This window comes from Amblyraja radiata, chromosome 16 (genome assembly GCF_010909765.2).
Source record: "Amblyraja radiata isolate CabotCenter1 chromosome 16, sAmbRad1.1.pri, whole genome shotgun sequence".
Taxonomy (NCBI): domain Eukaryota; kingdom Metazoa; phylum Chordata; class Chondrichthyes; order Rajiformes; family Rajidae; genus Amblyraja; species Amblyraja radiata.
The window spans coordinates 844,201-863,620 of NC_045971.1; the positions used below are offsets into that span (position 1 = coordinate 844,201).

The window sequence follows — 19,420 nt, forward strand, 5'->3', positions numbered from 1 at the left end:
AACGGGACAGCGGCTGTCACTCCGGGAAAAGACCAACGGCCTCCCCGGGCTCATCCTTGCGCCCCCCCCCCCTCCTCCTCCTCCTTCCCCCTCACACATTCCCCTCCTCCAGTCGATCCCTCCCCTCACCCCTAATCCGCATTCCCACCCGCCTTCTCCACACCCCCAATCTCACTCTCCGCACCCCACTCCGACCTCCTCACAGCCCACTCCCACCCTCAATCCACACCTGCCCCAACACCCCTCCCTATACCAGACCCCACCGCTCACCCTCCCCCCACAATCCAGCCCCATCCCACACCCGCTCTCCCACCCCCCACCCATTCCCACACCTCACCCCCTCTCTCAGTCTATACCCCCCCCCCCCCGTTAACCCAGTCACAAACCTGACCCTGACCCCGACCCCGACCCCGACCCCGACGCGCCCCTTGCTCCGGTGACCCCGCGTGTGCCTAAGCCTCACCTTTCCGGGGCAGCCGCAGTGCGCGGGGCAGGCTGAGCGCGGTGATACAGTGCTGGTAGACCAGTGCGGACAGGCTGCCTGTGGGCGGAGAGGGACAGGTTAATGCTGATTCTGCCCGCGCTCACTCCCCTCGCCTCGGGCATAGAGTTACACCCACACTGACACGGACCCCCGCCAGCCTCAGGCTCCCTGCGCACCCTCCCGTCCACGCCGCTCCCCGCCCGCCCCAACTCTCCAGTCCCCGCCACCCCCCCCCCCCCTCACGTCCCGCCACTACCGGCCCGCCTCCCCCCCCCAACTCTCCAGTCCCCGCCACCCCCCCCCTCACGTCCCGCCACTACCCGCCCGCCTCCCCCCCCCCAACTCTCCAGTCCTCGCCACCCCCCCCCCCCTCACGTCCCGCCACTTCCCGCCCGCCGTCCTCGCACCCCCGCCAATCCCTACCCCCCCCCCCCCCCCCCCCCCCCCCTCCCTCAGTGCGGGCAGGGTCTGCCTACTCTCCCTTCTTGTACCAATGTTGTCTTCCATGTGATGTTCCTGCTTCTGGATCATGAATAGAAACATAGAAAATAGGTGCAGGATTGGCCATTCGGCCCTTCGAGCCTGCACCGCCATTCAATATGATCATGGCTGATCATCCAACTCAGTATCCCATCCCTGCCTTCTCTCCATACCCCCTGATCCCTTTAACCACAAGGGCCACATCTAACTCCCTCTTAAATATATCCAATGAACTGGCCTCAACTACCTTCTGTGGCAGAGAATTCCACAGATTCACCACTCTATGTGAAAAATGTTTTTTCTCATCTCGGTCCTAAAAGATTTCCCCCTTATCCTTAAACTGTTACCCCTTGTTCTGGACTTCCCCAACATCGGGAACAATCTTCCTGCATCAAGCCTGTCCAACCCATTAAGCCGAATAATGCTGGAGAACGCACTCCCTAAACTGTGTCCCTGGGAAACAGCGCAACAAGTCAACACGTTACTTCATGAAATGTAATCACTCGCTCAAACACTGTCCTCAGCACAGTTTGATCTTGTGGTCACCATGGAAACGGCACGCCCGAGGCTGTTTTAGCCGCAACTGATTCTGTTCAGACGAGAATATGACGCAAATCATCTCTAATTAATTTTCAGATAGCAAATGAGAAAGTCCGTGGATGGACGGGAGATATTGTCAAGCAGTCCCGGGTCATTATGTGTCCACACACAGTCTCAACCAGCGAATCTACTCAGACACAGCCTGTCATAAATCCTCACAGCAGATGCAGATCTTATAGATCTTATCGAAACATATAAAGTTCTTAAGTGATTGGACAGGTTAGATGCAGGAAAAATGTTCCCCACGTTGGGGAAGTCCAGAACCAAGGGGTGATAGCTGAATAATAAGGAGTAGGCTATTTGGGACAGAGACGAGGAAAAACGTTTTCAGCCAGAGTTGTGAATCTTTGGAATTCTCTGCCACAGAAGGCAGTGGAGGCCAATTCACTGGATGTATTCAAGAGAGAGTTAGATTCAGCTCTTAGGGCTAACGGAATCAAGGGCTATGGGGAAAAAAACAGGAACAGGGTACCGATTCTGGATGATCAGCCATGATCGTATTAAATGGCGGTGCTCGCTCGGAGGGCCGAATGGCCTCCTCCTGCACCCATTTTCTATGTTTCTACCAAGGATAAACATAATGTACTGGAGTAACTGAGCGGGGCAGACAGCAGCTCTGGAGAACATGGCTCCTGACTCACTGAGTTACTCCAGCACTTTGCATCTTTTTACGTAAACCAGCATCTGCGGTTCCTCATTTCTCCACCACTTACCGAAGTACGGTTCCTGGGGACATCCTTTCAAACACACTCCTCTTGGAGAGAACTCGATGAGGAAATGTCGGACTGACTCGCCGGAAGAATCTCCTTAAAGAGGAAGCCACCGAGTTAGAAACCAAGATTTCAAGATTCAAGAGAGTTTATTGTCACGTGTCCCTGATAGGACAATGAAATTCTTGCTTTGCTTCAGCACAACAGAACATAGTAGGCATTGACTACAGAACAGATCAGTGTGTCCATATACCATTATATAAATATGAATAAATAAACTGATAAAGTGCAAATAACAGATAATGGGCTATTAATGTTCAGAGTTTTGTCCGAGCCGTTTAATAGCCTGAGCTCCCATTGAGACCCCGCGTGAAGCACGTACTTACCCGTCTTTATCTCGGGGCTGTCTGGGTTGGATGCGAGCTTCATGGCCAGTCCGAAAGACCCGATATACGTGGAGCTCTCTCGTATAAGGAACGAACCTGGCTCCTTGTCTTTCAGTATCTCAATGGCTGCAAGAGATGGAATATCTAACGTCAGCATGCACGAAGTCCAGTTTCAATCGAGCATTTGATGTCCTAAAATATCCCGGAGTCCTCCGCACAAATGTGGCTCCTGGAGCAGACGTCATGGTCAACTCCATCCCAACGCGATCAGCAACTTTCTATGTTTCCCACTATTTGTTCCTGTCATAGAGTCATAGAGTGATACAGCACGGAAACAGACCCTTCGGCCCAACTTGCCCATACGGGCCAACATGTCCCAGCTACACTAGTCATAGAGTGATACAGCGTGGAAACAGACCCTTCGGCCCAGCGAGTCCGCGCCGACCAGCGATCCCCGCACACCAACACTTTCCCACTAAAGACTAGGGACAATTTACATTCTTTACCGAAGCCAATTAACCTAAAAAACCTGCACGTCTTTGGAGTGTGGGAGGAACCCGGAGCACTTGGAGAAAACCCACGCAGTCATAGGTAGAACGTATGGGCGAGAGTGGATAGTGCAGTTAAATTATTGGAGAATTAAACATAACAGTTGATGGAGACTTTTATTGCCGATGAGGGTCTTACCCTGGTCTCTGCTGAGATGTGGTTTGTACCAATACTTGGTTGTATCCTGTACAAATTTCACCGTAGGTTCTACATCACGTGGGATATCTACAAGAAAGGAGAGACCAAAAAAACATTAGAGTCCAGCTGGGCAAGTGGGTCCTGGCCCGAGTGTTGTCCACAGATGCTGCCTGACCCGCTGAGTTACTCCAGCACTCTGTGAAACGTCACCTATCCATGTTCTCCACAGATGCTGCTTGACCCGCTGAGTTACTCCAGCACTCTGTGAAACGTCACCTATCCATGTTCTCCACAGATGCTGCCTGACCCGCTGAGTTACTCCAGCACTCTGTGTCCACTGGACACGTGTGCGCCGTCGCCAACACAGACATGATACATCTTCAACAACGGATCACAGAAGGCTGTGGAGACCAAAGATCATAGAGGAGCAAGATAGCTCCTCTATGATCTTTGGTGGAGACCAAGTCAGTGGATAAATAGATAGAGCAGAGATATACAGATTATTGATTTGTACGGGTGTCAGAAGTTATAGGGAGAGGCAGGAGAATGGGGTTAGGAGGGAGATATCAGCCATGACTGAATGGCGGAGTGGACTTGATGGGCCGAATGGCCTAATTCTAGTACTATCACATGGCCTAATTCTAGTACTATCCGCTCTGTCCGTTCATGATCATTTCAAACTCGTTCTCTGTTATCCCCCATCCCTGCGCAATGGGGACAATTTACAGAAGTCAACTAGTCTACAATCCCGCATGTCTTTGGGAATTGACTGGAGGTGACAGGAAAAAAACGTGCAAACTCCACACAGACAGCACCCGAGGTGCCTGGCACTGTGAGGCGGCGACTCTACTAGCTGCGCCACTGTGCAACCTTTAATTAGAAGATCTGTGGAGATTGTCTGATATGAAATTCCTCATCGTCCATCGGCAGAAAAGGAAAAGATGCGAATGGGACAGAGATGAAACAAAGAGGATAGGAGCAGAATTAGCCCATTCGGCCCATCACATCTACTCCGGCATTAAACCATGGCTGGTCTATCTCTCCCTCCTAACCCCATTTCCCTGCCTTCTCCACATAACCTCTGACACCCGCACTAATCAAGAATCTATCTATCTCTGCCTAAAATATATCAACTGACTTATGGCCTCCACAGCCATCTATGTCAATGAATTCCACAGATTCACCACCCTCGCCTAAAGAAACTCCTCCTCATTTCCTTCCTAAAGGAACGTTCTTTAATTCTGAGGCTGTGACCTCTGGTCCTAGACTCTCCCACTAGTGGAAACATTCTCTCCACATCCACTCTATCCAGGCCTTTCGCCGTTGGAGGGTTTACCTGAGAGGGAGCTGGTGCTGGTGGCTTTGGAGAATTCGCTGGTGGAGCAGTCAGAGTGGGGCAGGCTGGAGGTGCTGGCGGAGATAGACGGCAGTCTCTGCCTCTGCGGGCCGCGGGCGTCGTGCGCTGGGAACTGGCTGCATCCGTTGAGCAGGAGCAGCGGGATGTCGGTGCAGGAGCCGGCGGCCGAAGCCGGGCAGCTGTTAGCTTGTTTCTTCAACCCGTGCGCGGACTGTCCGTGTGGCGCGGCTGCCGGGTCACCACCGGCTGAGCCCAACGCTGCCTGGCGCCGCGGGAGGGGCAGGGTGCGGAAGCTGGCGGCTTTACCGTGAAGTTGCTGCTCGCTGGCCGGGCTGGGTGACACTATGTAAGGGCTCCGCAGGTTGACAAACGAACCGGACGAACCAAACGTGCTCCCCGCTGACCGGTAAAATCTCCCGGCCTCTCCCTCGTCGCTCAACAGGGACTGCGAACTAAACACAGGAGAAAACTGCATTGTTATAGTGCCGGTCACATCCTCAGTACACCCGCGGCGTGTTCTAATGAACAGGACGTAGAAACAAAGAACTGCAGGCGCTGGTTAATGCACGGAATGACAGAGTGCTGGAGTAACCCCGTAGCCCGAGGATGCTGCCTGACCTGCTGAGTAACACCAGCGCTTTGTGTCCTAATGAGTATGGTGTTTCGTTTCGTTGGGTTTAGAGATAACATGGAAACCGACCCTTCGCCCACCGAGTCTTCGCCGGCCATCGATCACCCGTTCACACAAGTTCGATGTTACCTCACGTTCTCGGCCACTTGCTTCTCAAGTGACGGTCACTGTTGTAATATGATCAGTCAGTAACATTGGGACAACTGGACGTTTGTTTTGTGTTTGTAAACATGGTCCACAAACCCCTCCACTGCGCTCCCTCGTTACTGCCCCTCCCACCGTGCGGCGCTCCCTCACCCCTGCCCCTCCCATAGTGCGGCGCTCCTTCACCCCTGCCCCTCCCGCAGTGCGGCGCTCCTTCACCCCTGCCCCTCCCACAGTGCGGCGCTCCCTCACCCCTGCCCCTCCCACAGTGCGGCGCTCCCTCACCCCTGCCCCTCCCACCGTGCGGCGCTCCCTCGGTACTATACCTGCCCATGGTGTCCCAGCCGGGTGAGGTGGAGAAGAGGGAGTTCGCGCTGTCGCCGAGTCTGCGCCTCTGTCCGTGGGCGGGGGTGGGCAGGTAGTCAGAGTCTATGGAGGTTGACAGGTAGGAGCCAGAGTGTTCTCTAGGGCCGGTCATGTTCACGGGCAGGTGGGATTGCTGGTGAGGCATGGAGCTGGTGATGGAGCTAGGGCTGTTGCTGGCGGGAGGTACAGCGATAGGCTGGGAACTGTGCTGGGGGGAGCTGGAGTTTGGGCCCAGGCACTCCGACGCTTGCCTCTGTCTCTGGGCCACGCACGGCGAGGAGTTGTCCTGGTTGGCAGCAATCCAAGAGTCTGTGGAGCAAAGCAAATGAGACGGTTGTGAAGTCTGGTTTAGTTTAGTTTATTGTCACGTGTACTGAGGTACAGTGAAAAGCTTTTGTTGCGCGCTAACCAATACCTGATTACAATCGAGTGTGTACAGATACACTGAATAACGTTTAGTGCAAGTGTAACTGCCACACACACACTGCCTGGCTAGCTGAAACGCTGCCCCCCCCCCCCCCCCCTCCCTCCCTTCCCCTCCCCTCCCCACCCCTCCCCTCCCCACCCCTCCCCGCCAGCACCTCCTCCAGTAAACCTCCCGCACGGAGGATATCTACTCAACATCACTACCAAGGCAGCGTGAAGTGTAGACGGAGTCGGTGGTAGAAAGTCTGACCTGTTGACGGACTGGGCTACATCTACAACATTTACTGCGGTCCTGCACAGAGCTCTTCCCAAACCGCGCTGTGATTTAAGGCCATTTAGGACTGAGGTGAGAAAAAACGTTTTCACCCAGAGAGTTGTGAATTTGTGGAATTCCCTGCCACAGAGGGCAGTTGAGGCCAAATCATTGGATGGGTTTAAGAGAGAGCCAGATAGAGCTCTAGGGGCTAGTGGAATCAAGGGATATGGGGTGAAGGCAGGCACGGGTTCTGGCGGTGCTGGCTCGAAGGGCCGAATGGCCTCCTCCTGCACCTATTTTCTATGTTTCTATGATTCTATGATGCAACCCGGCTGTGTGCTCTGTGTATGTATCTAAAGGTTGTGCTGTACACCACACCTCCTGAGAAGGCGGCAATTACACAGTCAACGTGCAGACGGCAGCTGAACCTTGTGTTATTTTCAGACATCCCCTTTGTTCTACATATCCCTCCTCCACGTCTCTGCGACTGGACATCTCCCACTTTCTCAGTTGTAATGAAGGGTCACGGATCCGGAAAGCCAACTGTTTCTCTTCCACAGATGCTGCCTGACCTGCTGCGTGTTTCCACACTCTCGGTTTTTGTTTCGGATTTCCAGCATCTGCAGGATTTCACCCACGGCCACATTTGATCCAAGAACACTCTTTGCCCCATCTCCATGCGCCGCTGGCAGGAATCCCCACGACCCAGAGCATAATCAACGGGCAGATCTTTCCACGTGGAGCAAGAGCAGGAGTATGCCTTTCTGCCCCTCGAGCCTATCCCATAATTTATTAATGGCGAATATGACAGTGAGCTCATCTCCACACTCTCATCTAACCCCTTGACCTTTCAACCCTCTACCCTCAAATACCGACCTATTCAAAGACTATTTGAGTTCAACATGCTTACCACCCTCTGAGAAAAATGTAATCCCGCTTCCGCCTCATGTAAGTACCCCATTGTTTTTAATAGGGACTTTCAGTTCCAGATTCCCCCACAAGGATTTTTCTCTGCATACCTACCCTAGTGAGACTCATCAGGAACCTATGTTTGAATTCAACCCCCACTCATTCTAAGCTTCCCCCAATACGCATTTAACTGTACAAGAGTCAAGTCAAGGGCGATTAATTGTCATATGTTCGGACAAGGGAACATTGTAATTCTTAATTGCAGCAGCAAACAGGACCATAAATGCAATAATACTTAGATAATATAATAATTAAATAGCCATGATACTAATGCAGAACAAAACAAAGTCTGTAGTCTAATACACCTCCCTCTCTCACCTGTTTTTCACACACTAACAAGCTACCTTAAATCAGGAGACCAGGACTATGCATAACACACCTTGCCCTTTATGTGTGGACCCACGGGTATTGGACAGGTGACTCTCTCACCTGTCAGAACAGTGAGGGGCTCTGGCAGTTTGGGTTCATGTGCCCAGAGAGCTGTACGTGTGTTTGAGCGGGTTACCTGGTCTCTGGGCAATACCCGGGCTGTGCCACACCTGGGCTGGGGCGTGTTGAAACCGCGCTGCTTATCTTGGCCAGGGAGAGGCGATTAAGCCTTTGCCCTGTCATATCCTGTCCAGGCAGGTGGAGGGTAGGTACAGTGAGCTCAGCTGCTTACAGTCAACTAAAGCAAACTCGAGACAAAAGCCAAAGCAGATTAGAAGCTACACGTCCTAAGGCAGCTAGTTTAAGGAGATCTCCACCCTAGGTGTGACATGTCCAGTTGCGTCTCGTCTGGTGACGTCAACATCTGGGTGCAGTGGGTTGGGAGACTCAGCTGACCCCACAGTGGGTCTCTAGTCTGTGAATGTGCATCCTGGAGCTGTCAGTCCAGGACCCGTGGAACGTTACAGGAAAAGAAGCACAAAGTGCTGGAGTAACTCAATGGATCAGGCGGCAGCTCTGAAGAAAATAAATAGATGACATTTCGGGTCGAGACCCTTCGGAAAATTGAGAGTCAGGGGTGGGGGTGGGGGTGGGGGGTGGGGTGGGGGTGTAGGGGTGGTGTGGGGGTGGTGGTTGGGTGCGGGTGGGGGGTGGTGGGGGTGTAGGGATGGGGTGGGGGTGAGGGTGGGGGTGGTGGGGTGGGGTGGGGATGTAGGGGTGAGGTGGGGTGGGGGTGTAGGGGTGGGGCTGGGGGGGACGTTGACGACTAGAGGAATGGGAAGAGGCAGAACAAAGCAGAGGCTGCATCGGTGACTCATGAAAGGTGGAGCCCACAATGGTCCATTGTTGGCTGGGGACGAGGTGATAACGAATCGACAATAGACAATAGGTGTAGGAGTTGGCCATTCGGCCCTTCGAGCAAGAAAGTCCTTCCTGAAATTTGGAAACCAAAACTGCACACAATACTCCAGGTGTGGTCTCACTAGGGCCCTATACAACTGCAGAAGGTCCTCTTTGCTCCTATACTCGACTCCTCTCGTTATAAAGGCCAACATGCCATTCGCTTTCTTCACTGCCTGCTGTACCTGCATGCTTACTTTCATAGACTGATGAACATGGACCCCCAGATCCCGTTGTACTTCCCCTTTTCCCAACTTGACACCATTTAGATAATAATCTGCCTTCCTGTTTTTGCTACCAAAGTGGATAACCTCACATTTATCCACATCAAACTGCATCTACCATGCATCTTCCCACTCACCCAACCTGTACAAGTCACCCTGCATTCTCATAGCAAGAGGTAGGAACAGTGGTGTTAACAAGAGGAATAGTGTGGAATAGAAAGATACTGGGGAGGCAGCACCCCCCCCCCCCCCCCGGGTCAGAGTGGCTACATTTACCATGTAGCCACTCTGTAACTCTTTAATCGTCAACTTTGATAAATCACGTTCGAGTCCCGTGTCGCCTTTGGTTTACTGGGTTACATTATGGTGCCCAAGTCTGAAGTGCTGTTACTTCTAACTAATGGATGTAGGACTCTGGATACAACCCGTCTTACCAGGGGACAATGGCCTGAACTGTGGCGAGCTGGAAGCAGCGGGGACGTAGGAACTGTGTGCGAGAGTGGGGCAGTTCGTCTTTCCTGCATCGAGCACATGGTGCGGTGTGGTCTCGGGCTGTGGAGAGAACACGGCCGTTAGCAAACACAACAGCACATCGGGGCTTGGCTGGGTCACGTTGAGCGATGCACCGGGCAAGACAGGGCACCGCGGGACGAGGCAGGCAGAAGCGGGCAGAGGCGATGCGTGGACCTACCATCCTGTAGACCGGCACGGCTGTGCTTTGGTGGCGCAACCCAAGCGAGTCCGACTCACACGTCAAGCTGAGGGAGGTGCTGTCATTGTCGGAGCTTCTCGAGTCCCATTCATCGTAGATCAGGATCCCTGTGGCCACAGGAGAAAAATCAATGCAACTGGTCCACAGGGAACACGTGACAGCACAGAAACAGGCCCTTCAGCCCGCAACGCCTGTGCTGAACATCACGCAAAGTTAATCTCCCCTGTCTGAACGTGATCCATCCCCCCTCCATCCCCTGTCTATCCATGTGCCTTTCCAGAAGCTTTTAAATGCCACTATCATATTTGCCTCCACCTCCACCACCCCTGGCGTCGCCACTCACCTCCCACCTTCTGGGTAAAAGACAGAGTAGCTGGGGTATTGGGGGCTGGGCTGGGCTGGGCTATTGGGGGCTGGGCTGGGCTGGGCTGGGATGGGCTAGGCTTGGCCGGGCTGGGCTGGGCTATTGGGGGCTGGGCTGGGCTGGGCTGGGCTGGGCTGGGGTATTGGGGGCTGGGCTTGGCCGGGCTGGGCCGGGCTGGGCTATTGGGGGCTGGGCTGGGCTGGGCTGGGCTGGGCTGGGCTGGGCTGGGCTGGGCTGGGCTGGGCTGGGCTAGGCTTGGCCGGGCTGGGCTGGGCTGGGCTATTAGGGGCTGGGCTGGGCCGCGCTGGGCCGGGCCGGGCTGGGCTGGGCCGGGCCGGGCTGGGCTATTGGGGGCTGGGCTGGGCCGGGCTGGACTATTCGGGGCTGGGCTGGGCCGGGCTGGGCTGGGCCGGGCTGGGCTGGGCTATTGGGGGCTGGGCTGGGCCGGGCCGGGCTGGGCTATTGGGGGATGGGCTGGGCCGCGCTGGGCCGGGCTGGGCTGGGCTGGGCCGGGCCGGGCCGGGCTATTGGGGGCTGGGCTGGGCCGGGCTGGGCTGGGCCGGGCTGGGCTGGGCTATTGGGGGCTGGGCTGGGCCGGGCTATTGGGGGCTGGGCTGGGCTGGGCCGGGCTGGGCTGGGCCGGGCTGGGCTGGGCTATTGGGGGCTGGGCTGGGCCGGGCTATTGGGGGCTGGGCTGGGCTGGGCCGGGCTGGGCTGGGCTAGGCCGGGCCGCGGCAGGGAGTGGCCGGAGCAGGTAATGAGGATAAACCGGGGACGCAAGCAACATTTGAAGGTTTTGAAATCCCAATAAGCTGACAAACAGCAGCTAGTGTTGACCTTGCTATCCCCACCTTCTGGCCTTGACTTGGTTTGTGGAGAAGGATACTATTTTAGACACCTGCGCAGGAAGTCCTGACATCCGAAAACAATGACGGACAAATGGAAGTCACGGACTGGAGTACTTTCAGGAGAATGGGGTTCATAAGGTAATACTTGATAGGAGCAGAATTGGGCCATTCGGCCCATCAAGTCTACTCTGCCATTCAATCAAGGCTGATCTATCTCTCCCTCCTAATCCCATTCCCCTGCCTTCTCCCCATAACTCCTGACACCTGTACTAATCAGGAATCTGTCTATTTCCGCCCGAAAAATATCCATTGACGGCCTCCACAGCCTTGGAGAGCGAAAGACAGATCAACCATGTTTGATTGGGAGAGTAGGGCCGAATGGCATACCTGCTCCTATCATTACTTAACATAATCTAAACTAAACTAAACTAAACTAATTCTTTTCTGGCTGAATTTGAATTCTTGCTTCAATAATGAACACGGAACGGCTTGTATCTGTCCACGCTTCTGTGTTGGGAGTTAGTTGGGGACTTGTCCTAACTTTTGTCCCAGGCATATTCAAACCCTTCTCCCCATCGCAGACAAAGTGAATGTCACGAAACTGAGGAAATCACTGGCAGCTTGTGTGAGCTGGAACCCGTTACTGACACTGAGATTGTGGTACCACACAGAGGGAGGGCCAGACCGTGGGGAGGTCAGTGTGGGGTGAGTCGTACCTGGGCTATGTGTGTCGAGCAGCGAGTCCTCGGCCAGCTGACCCCTGCAGCTGCTCGTTAAACGGCCTCTCCTGGGACACGTATTGATGGGCTTGAAGGTCGGGTCTAGCTCCAGAATCAGGTTGTTGAGGTTTTCCAGGGTTGCATCCAGACTTGGTGACAAAGGCTCGCTGTCCGGGCAGCTTGTGTTGAAGGGCGGGCTATTCCGCTCTGAATACTCCGACACATTCGCTCTCTCCTGATGCGCGGTTACACGGGTGCTGTTCACCCGCCGCACTCCGTCATGGATAGGGGGCTTCTGACTGCCCACCGGCCGCGCCATGAACGTCTGGGACCTGCCCAGCCCGGACAGAGACCCCTCCTGTGTCTGGGAACCGGGCGCGGGGGACACGCTGATCTCCCGGCACGTCCAGCGCACGCTCGGCTCAAAGGAGTCTCCCCGTGAGTCCGGTCCCCGCCCCGGGCACACGGCCCTCGCATGGCCGTGACTGACCGCCGCTCCGTTCAACACGATGGTCTCCATGCGGGGGTGTAGGCAGCCGGCCTGGCCACTGTCCAGGTGGGGGCCGTGGTTCAAAGTGCCCTGCATCATTAATCTGTCTCGCCCTCCCTCCTGCTGCTGGATGCGAGTTGCAGGTGTTTAGTTTGCAGGCGATATGAAGTCAGACCTGGAAAAAAAATGCTTACTGGTTAGTCATTAAGGTTAAATATAACCGAAGCACACAGAGAGTGATCACAGTGTGGAGAAGGGTGTGTCCACGTGTCAACTCTTGTAATTAATGCAGCGCCTTTATAGCAATGGTTATGGGGAGAAGGCAGGAGAATGGGGTCGAGAGGGAAATATAGATCAGCCATGATTAAATGACGGAGTAGACTTGATGGGCCGAATGGCCTCATTATACTTCTATCACTTATGGATTTATGAATTGGTGGTATTGGGTTATTGATTGTCTTGTGTACAGACATACAGAGAAAAACGTTGTTTGTTTCTGCGATCCTGGCAAATCATATCACACATGACACGTAGGCAAAAGAGAAAATAAACAGAGTGAAGAGAGTAGTGTTAAAGCTATGGAGAGTGCAGATTAAACAAAAGAAAGTGCAAGGGCCATAGCGATGTGGACTGATTAATTCAAGAGTTTAATAAAAGCAGGTCCTTAACAACAGTTTGAAGAAGTGTTCTCCACAGATGCTGCCTGACCCACTGAGTTACTCCAGCACTCTGTGAAACGTCACCTATCCATGTTCTCCACAGATGCTGCCTGACCCACTGAGTTACTCCAGCACTCTGTGAAACGTCACCTAGCCATGTTCTCCACAGATGCTGCCTGACCCACTGAGTTACTCCAGCACTCTGTGAAACGTCGCCTATCCATGTTCTCCACAAATGCTGCCTGACTCACTGAGTTACTCCAGCACTCTGTGAAACGTCACCTATCCATGTTCTCCACAGATGCTGCCTGACCCGCTGAGTTACTCCAGCACTCTGTGAAACGTCACCTATCCATGTTCTCCACAGATGCTGCCTGACTCACTGAGTTACTCCAGCACTCTGTGAAACGTCACCTATCCATGTTATCCACAGATGCTGCCTGACCCGCTGAGCTACTCCGGCACTTTGTGACTTAATCCCCCCCCCCCACCCCCCTCCCCCCCCAGCATCTGCAGAGGTGTTTTCTCATCTACGTGGTTGAAGACCCGTTTGGAGGGCCCCTTGAATGTGTCTGTTTGTTAAATACGTGGTGTAAACATGTGGGCAGATGCTGTAAAACATAACCACCACATCACCGCCACAACCCCGTGGCTCTTTCATAGACTCCCACACACAGGAACAGGCCCATCAGCCCATTAGGTCCATACTGGCTATCATGGATGTATTTACAGTGACCACAGTGCCCGGCATTTGGTCTCACCTCCTTAATCCTTGGTAATTCTCATGCTTGTTCAACGCGAGTCTTTGCCCCCAACCAACTACCAGGCACTGCAGCCCACTCTGTATCCTGGGCCCGAACCCCACTCTCTATACACTGGCACTGAACCCCACCCTCTGCCCGCTCTCTTCTTTATCTCATTCCCTTCGTCTCTCACCCCCCTTCTCTCTCTCTCTCTCGCGCGCGCGCTCTCCCTCCCACCTTCTCCATCCCTCCTCCCTCTCCTTCTCACTCCCTCTCTTCCCCTCTCTCTCTTATTCCCACTTTTCCTCCCTCTCTTACTCATTCCCTCTCTCCCTTTCTCTCTTACTCCTTCTTCTGCTCTCTCTCCTTTTCTGTTTTACCCAATCCCTCCCCCCTCCCTCCCTTTCTTATTCCCTCACTCCCCCCTCCCTCCCTCCCTCCCTCTCTTATTCCCTCACTCCCCCTCTCCCTCCCTCTGTCACACACTATTTCACCCATCCTCTCCCCCTCTCTCTCACTTTCAACAGACAAAGGTTGCTTTCCTGTTTGAACTTCCTGTTTGTTTCTATAGGAACAAAGATTCATGACCCCAGTCACGGTTTTGTCATGGTGTTGCCTAATCCCTAAGGATGGGAGCGGCGCGCTGACATTGAGCCCAGAGGCTATAAATACCTCACCAGTACAGCCGCCGCCTCTCCCGAGCATCTGTCATTGTTTCGCAATAGGTGGAAGTCACTGTCCCCAGCTCGCTTCCTGCCAACAGTCCACACACGGCCCCAATAACCCACACACACACGGCCCATTCGCGAGTAACCTATTCACACACACAACTCCCTCCCCATCAAACACACACAGCCCACTCCCTGATAACCCCACAAACACACACACTGCCTCAAAACCCCAACGCACAAGAGGCCCAATCCCCAATAACCATTCACACACACAGCCGATTCCACGTCCAAGAGATCACCTCAGCATTTTCATTCATTCAGCTTTAAAATAGTCTGCATTCATTAATGTGTTCTGGGGCAGATTATGCACAGTGCAGCTCCCTCTACATCATCCCATCACACACTCCCCGTGTCAGACATAGAATCCACGCGGTCCCATCACATCCTCCTGGGGTCAGTCACAGAGTGAAGCTCCCTCTAAATTCTCTGGAATTCTCTGCCACAGAAGGTAGTGGAAGCCAATTCACTGGATGTTTTCAAGAGAGAGTTAGATTTAGCTAACGGAATCAAAGGATATGGGGGGAAGGCACGGATTCTGGATAATCAGCCATGATCATATTGAATGGCGGTGCTGGCTTGAAGGGCCGAATGGCCTACTCCTGCACCTACTAAACCGTCCCATCACACATTCCTGAGGTCAGACACAGACTGAAACTCCCTCTATGTGGTTAAAGTCTTTATTACTCACCACGTGAACCCTATCCGATACAGCCCTGCTCTTTTGATGATCCAGCTCATAGAATCTAAAACATGCCACCCCATCTGCACCCCCCCCCCACCCACCCACCCACCCAACCATCACCCATCACTTCTCACCGTTGGTCCTGATGCCACCAAGGTGGACAGACCCGGGGCTGCACTTAACCCCAACCTCGACCCCATCCTGCGGCACCCCACACCCCACCCCTCCCTCTCCCATACCTGGACCTTACAATTCAATACACTTACAGCTCATCCCCAATCATACTTCCCCATCCCCTCTTCTCACTCCTGACCCTTCATCATCTCGCCAACCTTCATTGCTCATCGCCTCTCCTCGAGTAATTCTCTCGCCTCTGCTTCTGTGACTACTCCAACCCCTCTACCCCCCCCCCCCCTCCCCTCCCCCGCAGCAGGGATTAATTGTGATCACCTTTGAAGGTCTATGGCACACAGATGCATAGAAACATAGAAAATAGGTGCAGGAGTAGGCCATTCGGCCCTTCGAGCCTGCACCGCCATTCAATATGATCATGGTTGATCATCCAACTCAGTATCCCATCCCTGCCTTCTCTCCATACCCCCTGATCCCTTTAGCCACAAGGGCCACATCTAACTCCCTCTTAAATATAGCCAATAAACTGGCCTCAACTACCTTCTGTGGCAGAGAGTTCCACAGATTCACCACTCTCTGTGTAAATGTGCACTTCTATACACATAGTTTTGCAAACAAGTACAGACATATCTAATGATGACTGTGGATAGCAGCACGCACCCCTGTCTGGGCCTCGCAACACATGAACAAACCACAACTTGAGCCCAGCTACAGTTTGTATAATAAAAAGGAACTGCAGATGCAGGTTTATACCAAAGATAGACACAAAACACTGGAGTAACACTGGGCCAGGCAGCATCTTTACTTGACACTTCTGGGGTACATGGATCTCTCAACGTTGCTCCAATCCCCCCAACCCACCAGTTCCAGTCCAGCACCTTTCTCAGCGCACTCCATCCAACACTACCTAGTCTGGCAATCTAGCCCGACTTCAGTGTACACCACGTATGCTGTAGACAGCCCAAACCAGCACCGATCAAAACAGACTTGAGTCCATCAAATGCAACCATTCCATGGCCTGCCTCCATGCTGTGAGATATCAGATATCTAATATTCCCTTCTCCTATGCCTTCTCTCCAGAGATGCTGCCTGAACCGTTGGGTTCCTCCAGCACTTTGTGTTTACCTTCGGTGTAAACCAGCATCTGCAGTTCCTTCCTACACATCTAATATTCAACGTTGGCTTCTCTGCACCATCCAATGTCATTCTGCTCAGGAACATTCCTGACTCCCACATGTGCACGGGGTACTACTTCTCTAGACTTCACCTGCAGGAAGTATGTTATGTTATCTGGCGGTGAAATAAAACGAAATGGACCTTCCCCTATTATCTGGAAGTCAATTGATAAAAGGTTATTGTGTCAATATGTTAACCGTTTCTATTTCTCCATAAGTGCTTTAGTCTGTGGGCGGTGAATCTGTGGAATTCTTTGCCACAGAAGGGTGTGGAGGCCAAGTCAGTGGATATCTTTAAGGCAGAGATTGGCAGATTATTGATTAGTATGGGTTCAGAGGTTATGGGGAAACGGCAGGAGAATGGGGTTGAGAGGGAAAGGTAGATCAGCCATGATTGAATGGCGGAGTAGAGTTGATGGGCCGAATGGCCTAATTATGCTCCTAGAATTTATGAATTTATGAAATGCCACTGAACATTTCCGGTAATGTTATTTCAGATTTCCAGGAACTGATTCCTGCTGGATGGAGTATCTGGAATCAGACCCCCTGCAAGGATCTGCAGGCAGGGAACCAGACTGGAGAAGATGCAACTCAACAAACCACTGAGAAGACAGGAGAATGGGATTGAGAGGGAAAGGTAGATCAGCCATGATTGAATGGCGGAGTAGACTTGGTGGGCCGAATGGCCTAATTCTGCTCCTATCATTTATGATCTTATGACCACACGTAACGGTAGACAAACGGTTACAAACGCTTCTCCAACGTTCCTATTCCAGATAAGGAGTCTGTTCCAATGTGCGGCTTTGCTGGAGTTTCACCCTAGGAGAAGATTCACTCAGTGACTGCCCTGCACTCTGGGCCCTTTGCTCTTCACTGGAGAGAGAGTGGTCTGGGCAAAGAGAAGCGTCGCAGAATTCCACCCTCTCCAGTTAGATGATTCCCTGCCTCCACCTCACTGTTGGTGCAGTCCACTTACTCCACATAGTATGGATCTAAAACGTGAAAAACCATCGGTGCTAGAAATCTGAATTAAAATCAGAAAATACTCAGGAAATGCTCAGCAGACCAGAACTGCCATCTTGTGCGGGGAGATAAATAGGTAATGACCCTTCATTAGTTGACTTCCGGATAAATAGGGGAGGCATTTCGGCAAGTCCATGCCTCTGTTGGCTTCGATGCAATTTTAGTCCAAAGTCTATCTCTCCCCCCTGTCTATATTTTTCATACCTCCTATGGATCCTCTCACCGTCTCTGATCCAAGGGGGAAAGTCTCTGTCTCTCCACAGAACTAACGCTCCTCACCTCTGCAATCACCTGCGGCAATTTCTTCTGCACCTTTGCTGAAAACTTGACGTTTTTCATAAGATCACATGATCGGAGCAGAATTAGGCCATTCGGCCCATCATGTCCACTCCGCCATTCAATCACGGCTGATCTATCTCTCCCTCCTATCCCATTCTCCTGCCTTCTCCCCATAACCCCTGACACCAGTACTAATCAAGAATCTATCTATCTCTGCCTTAAACATATCCATTGACTTGGCCTCCACAGCCGTTTGTGGCAAAGAAATCCACAGATTCACCTCCCTCTGACTAAAGACATCCCTCCTCATCTCCTTCATAAAAGAACGAAGACACGGCGCCGAGACTGGCCACAGTTCTCCAGGATGTGTCCCAAGCAGTATTTGAGGAAGGGTCATCGTGATTCCTTGCTGTCCACTCTGTCCATTCGCCGGGCTCCTGACCCCACAACTGCTCACAGGAAGACCCCCAACCTCTGGACACCAAGGGGTTAAACCCACACACATTCAACCCTGCAGACAGATTCTATCATTCCCCTTCCACAGAGAGTTACATTAAAGGAGACACGGGAAACCGCAGATGTTGATATCTTGAGCAAAACACCAAGTGCTGGATGAACTCAGTGGGCGAGGCAGCATCTGTGGAGGGAATGGGCAGGCGATGTTTTGGGTCGGGACCCTTCTTGAGGTTGATAAAGTCTGAAGGAAGGTCCCGACCCGAAATGTTACCTGTCCATCTGTCTCCACGGATGCTGGGCTTATATTAGCGTTAAATTAAAAATGCTTTTCTGATCCATATGTTTGAATAACTAGCGAGCCAGTGGCTACTCACCGCCGAGATGTATTCACCCAGTGACCGGTTGCCGGCGGCGCTCTCAGTGTCCGTGCGCTGAGCAAGGGTGACTCCGGTGAAGTGCTGCGTTCCGGGACCGAGTTGGAGATCCTATTAAGCCTCTTCCCTCCCACGGCTATGAGCAGTGGAGCTGCTGCAAGAAGGGGAGTTTCCAGCGGTTCGCTGCAGGGCTGGGATTAGGTGATCAGCCACTCCCTTGGCAAGTTACACAGTCAGTTGTTGCAACAACGCTGTCTGCGGAGCAAGCCCACACGGCCACTATCTCACCATGGCAACAAACAGCGCCGACCCACCGGCCTCCGCACTGGCGCGTCCTTCCTTCATCGTCGCCATCATGTCCAACGAGTTCAGTGTTTTCTTTAAAAGCTTGTGCAAGAACTGAGACCACTGTGTCCTTGGCCTGCCTGGTTACCATCAAACTGTAAGTCATAGGAGCAGAATGAGGCCATTCAGGCCATCGAATCTACGCCGCCATTCGACCATGGCTGATCTATCTTTCCCTCTCAACCCCATTATCAAACCTTAGAGTCAGAGAGTGATACAGTGTCGAACAGGCCCTGCGGCCCAACTCGCCCACACCGGCCAACAATGTACCAGTCTCACTTGCCTGCGCTTGGTCCATATCCCTCCAAACCTGTCCTATCCATGTACCTGTCTAACTGTTTCTTAAACGATGGGATAGTACCAACCTCAACTACCTCCTCTGGCAGCTTGTTCCATACACCCGCCACCCTTTGCCCTCATCAACCTTTTTGGTCACGTCTTCAAAAAAATCAATCAGATTTGTGAGACACGACCTCCCACGCATGCCTTCTCCCCTCTTCCCAACCAAGAACCTATCAAACTGTCTTAAAAATACCCAATGACGACCTCCACAGCCATCTGTGGCAATGAATTAATGAATTCCACGGATTCACCACCCTCTGACTTAAGAAATTCGGCCTCATCTCCATTCTAAAGGTA

The 19,420-nt window shown here is 52.9% G+C and overlaps 1 protein-coding gene across 1 annotated transcript in view; it reads right to left on the reverse strand.

Moving 5' to 3' along the window:
• LOC116981714 (tensin-4-like) overlaps window positions 1-18,786 on the reverse strand; it is a 23,096-nt gene extending 4,310 nt beyond the window's left edge. Inside the window, exons 1-10 of the mRNA XM_033034768.1 lie at window positions 18,437-18,786; window positions 11,690-12,357; window positions 9,741-9,868; window positions 9,484-9,601; window positions 5,806-6,154; window positions 4,684-5,156; window positions 3,348-3,434; window positions 2,661-2,786; window positions 2,278-2,370; window positions 459-541 (exon numbers count right to left, since the gene is read on the reverse strand). Of these exons, the coding sequence (XP_032890659.1) occupies window positions 459-541; window positions 2,278-2,370; window positions 2,661-2,786; window positions 3,348-3,434; window positions 4,684-5,156; window positions 5,806-6,154; window positions 9,484-9,601; window positions 9,741-9,868; window positions 11,690-12,281 (2,049 nt within the window). The 5' untranslated portion in view covers window positions 12,282-12,357; window positions 18,437-18,786. The remainder of the gene's footprint in view (window positions 1-458; window positions 542-2,277; window positions 2,371-2,660; window positions 2,787-3,347; window positions 3,435-4,683; window positions 5,157-5,805; window positions 6,155-9,483; window positions 9,602-9,740; window positions 9,869-11,689; window positions 12,358-18,436) is intronic.
• Between the last annotated feature and the right edge of the window lie 634 nt (window positions 18,787-19,420).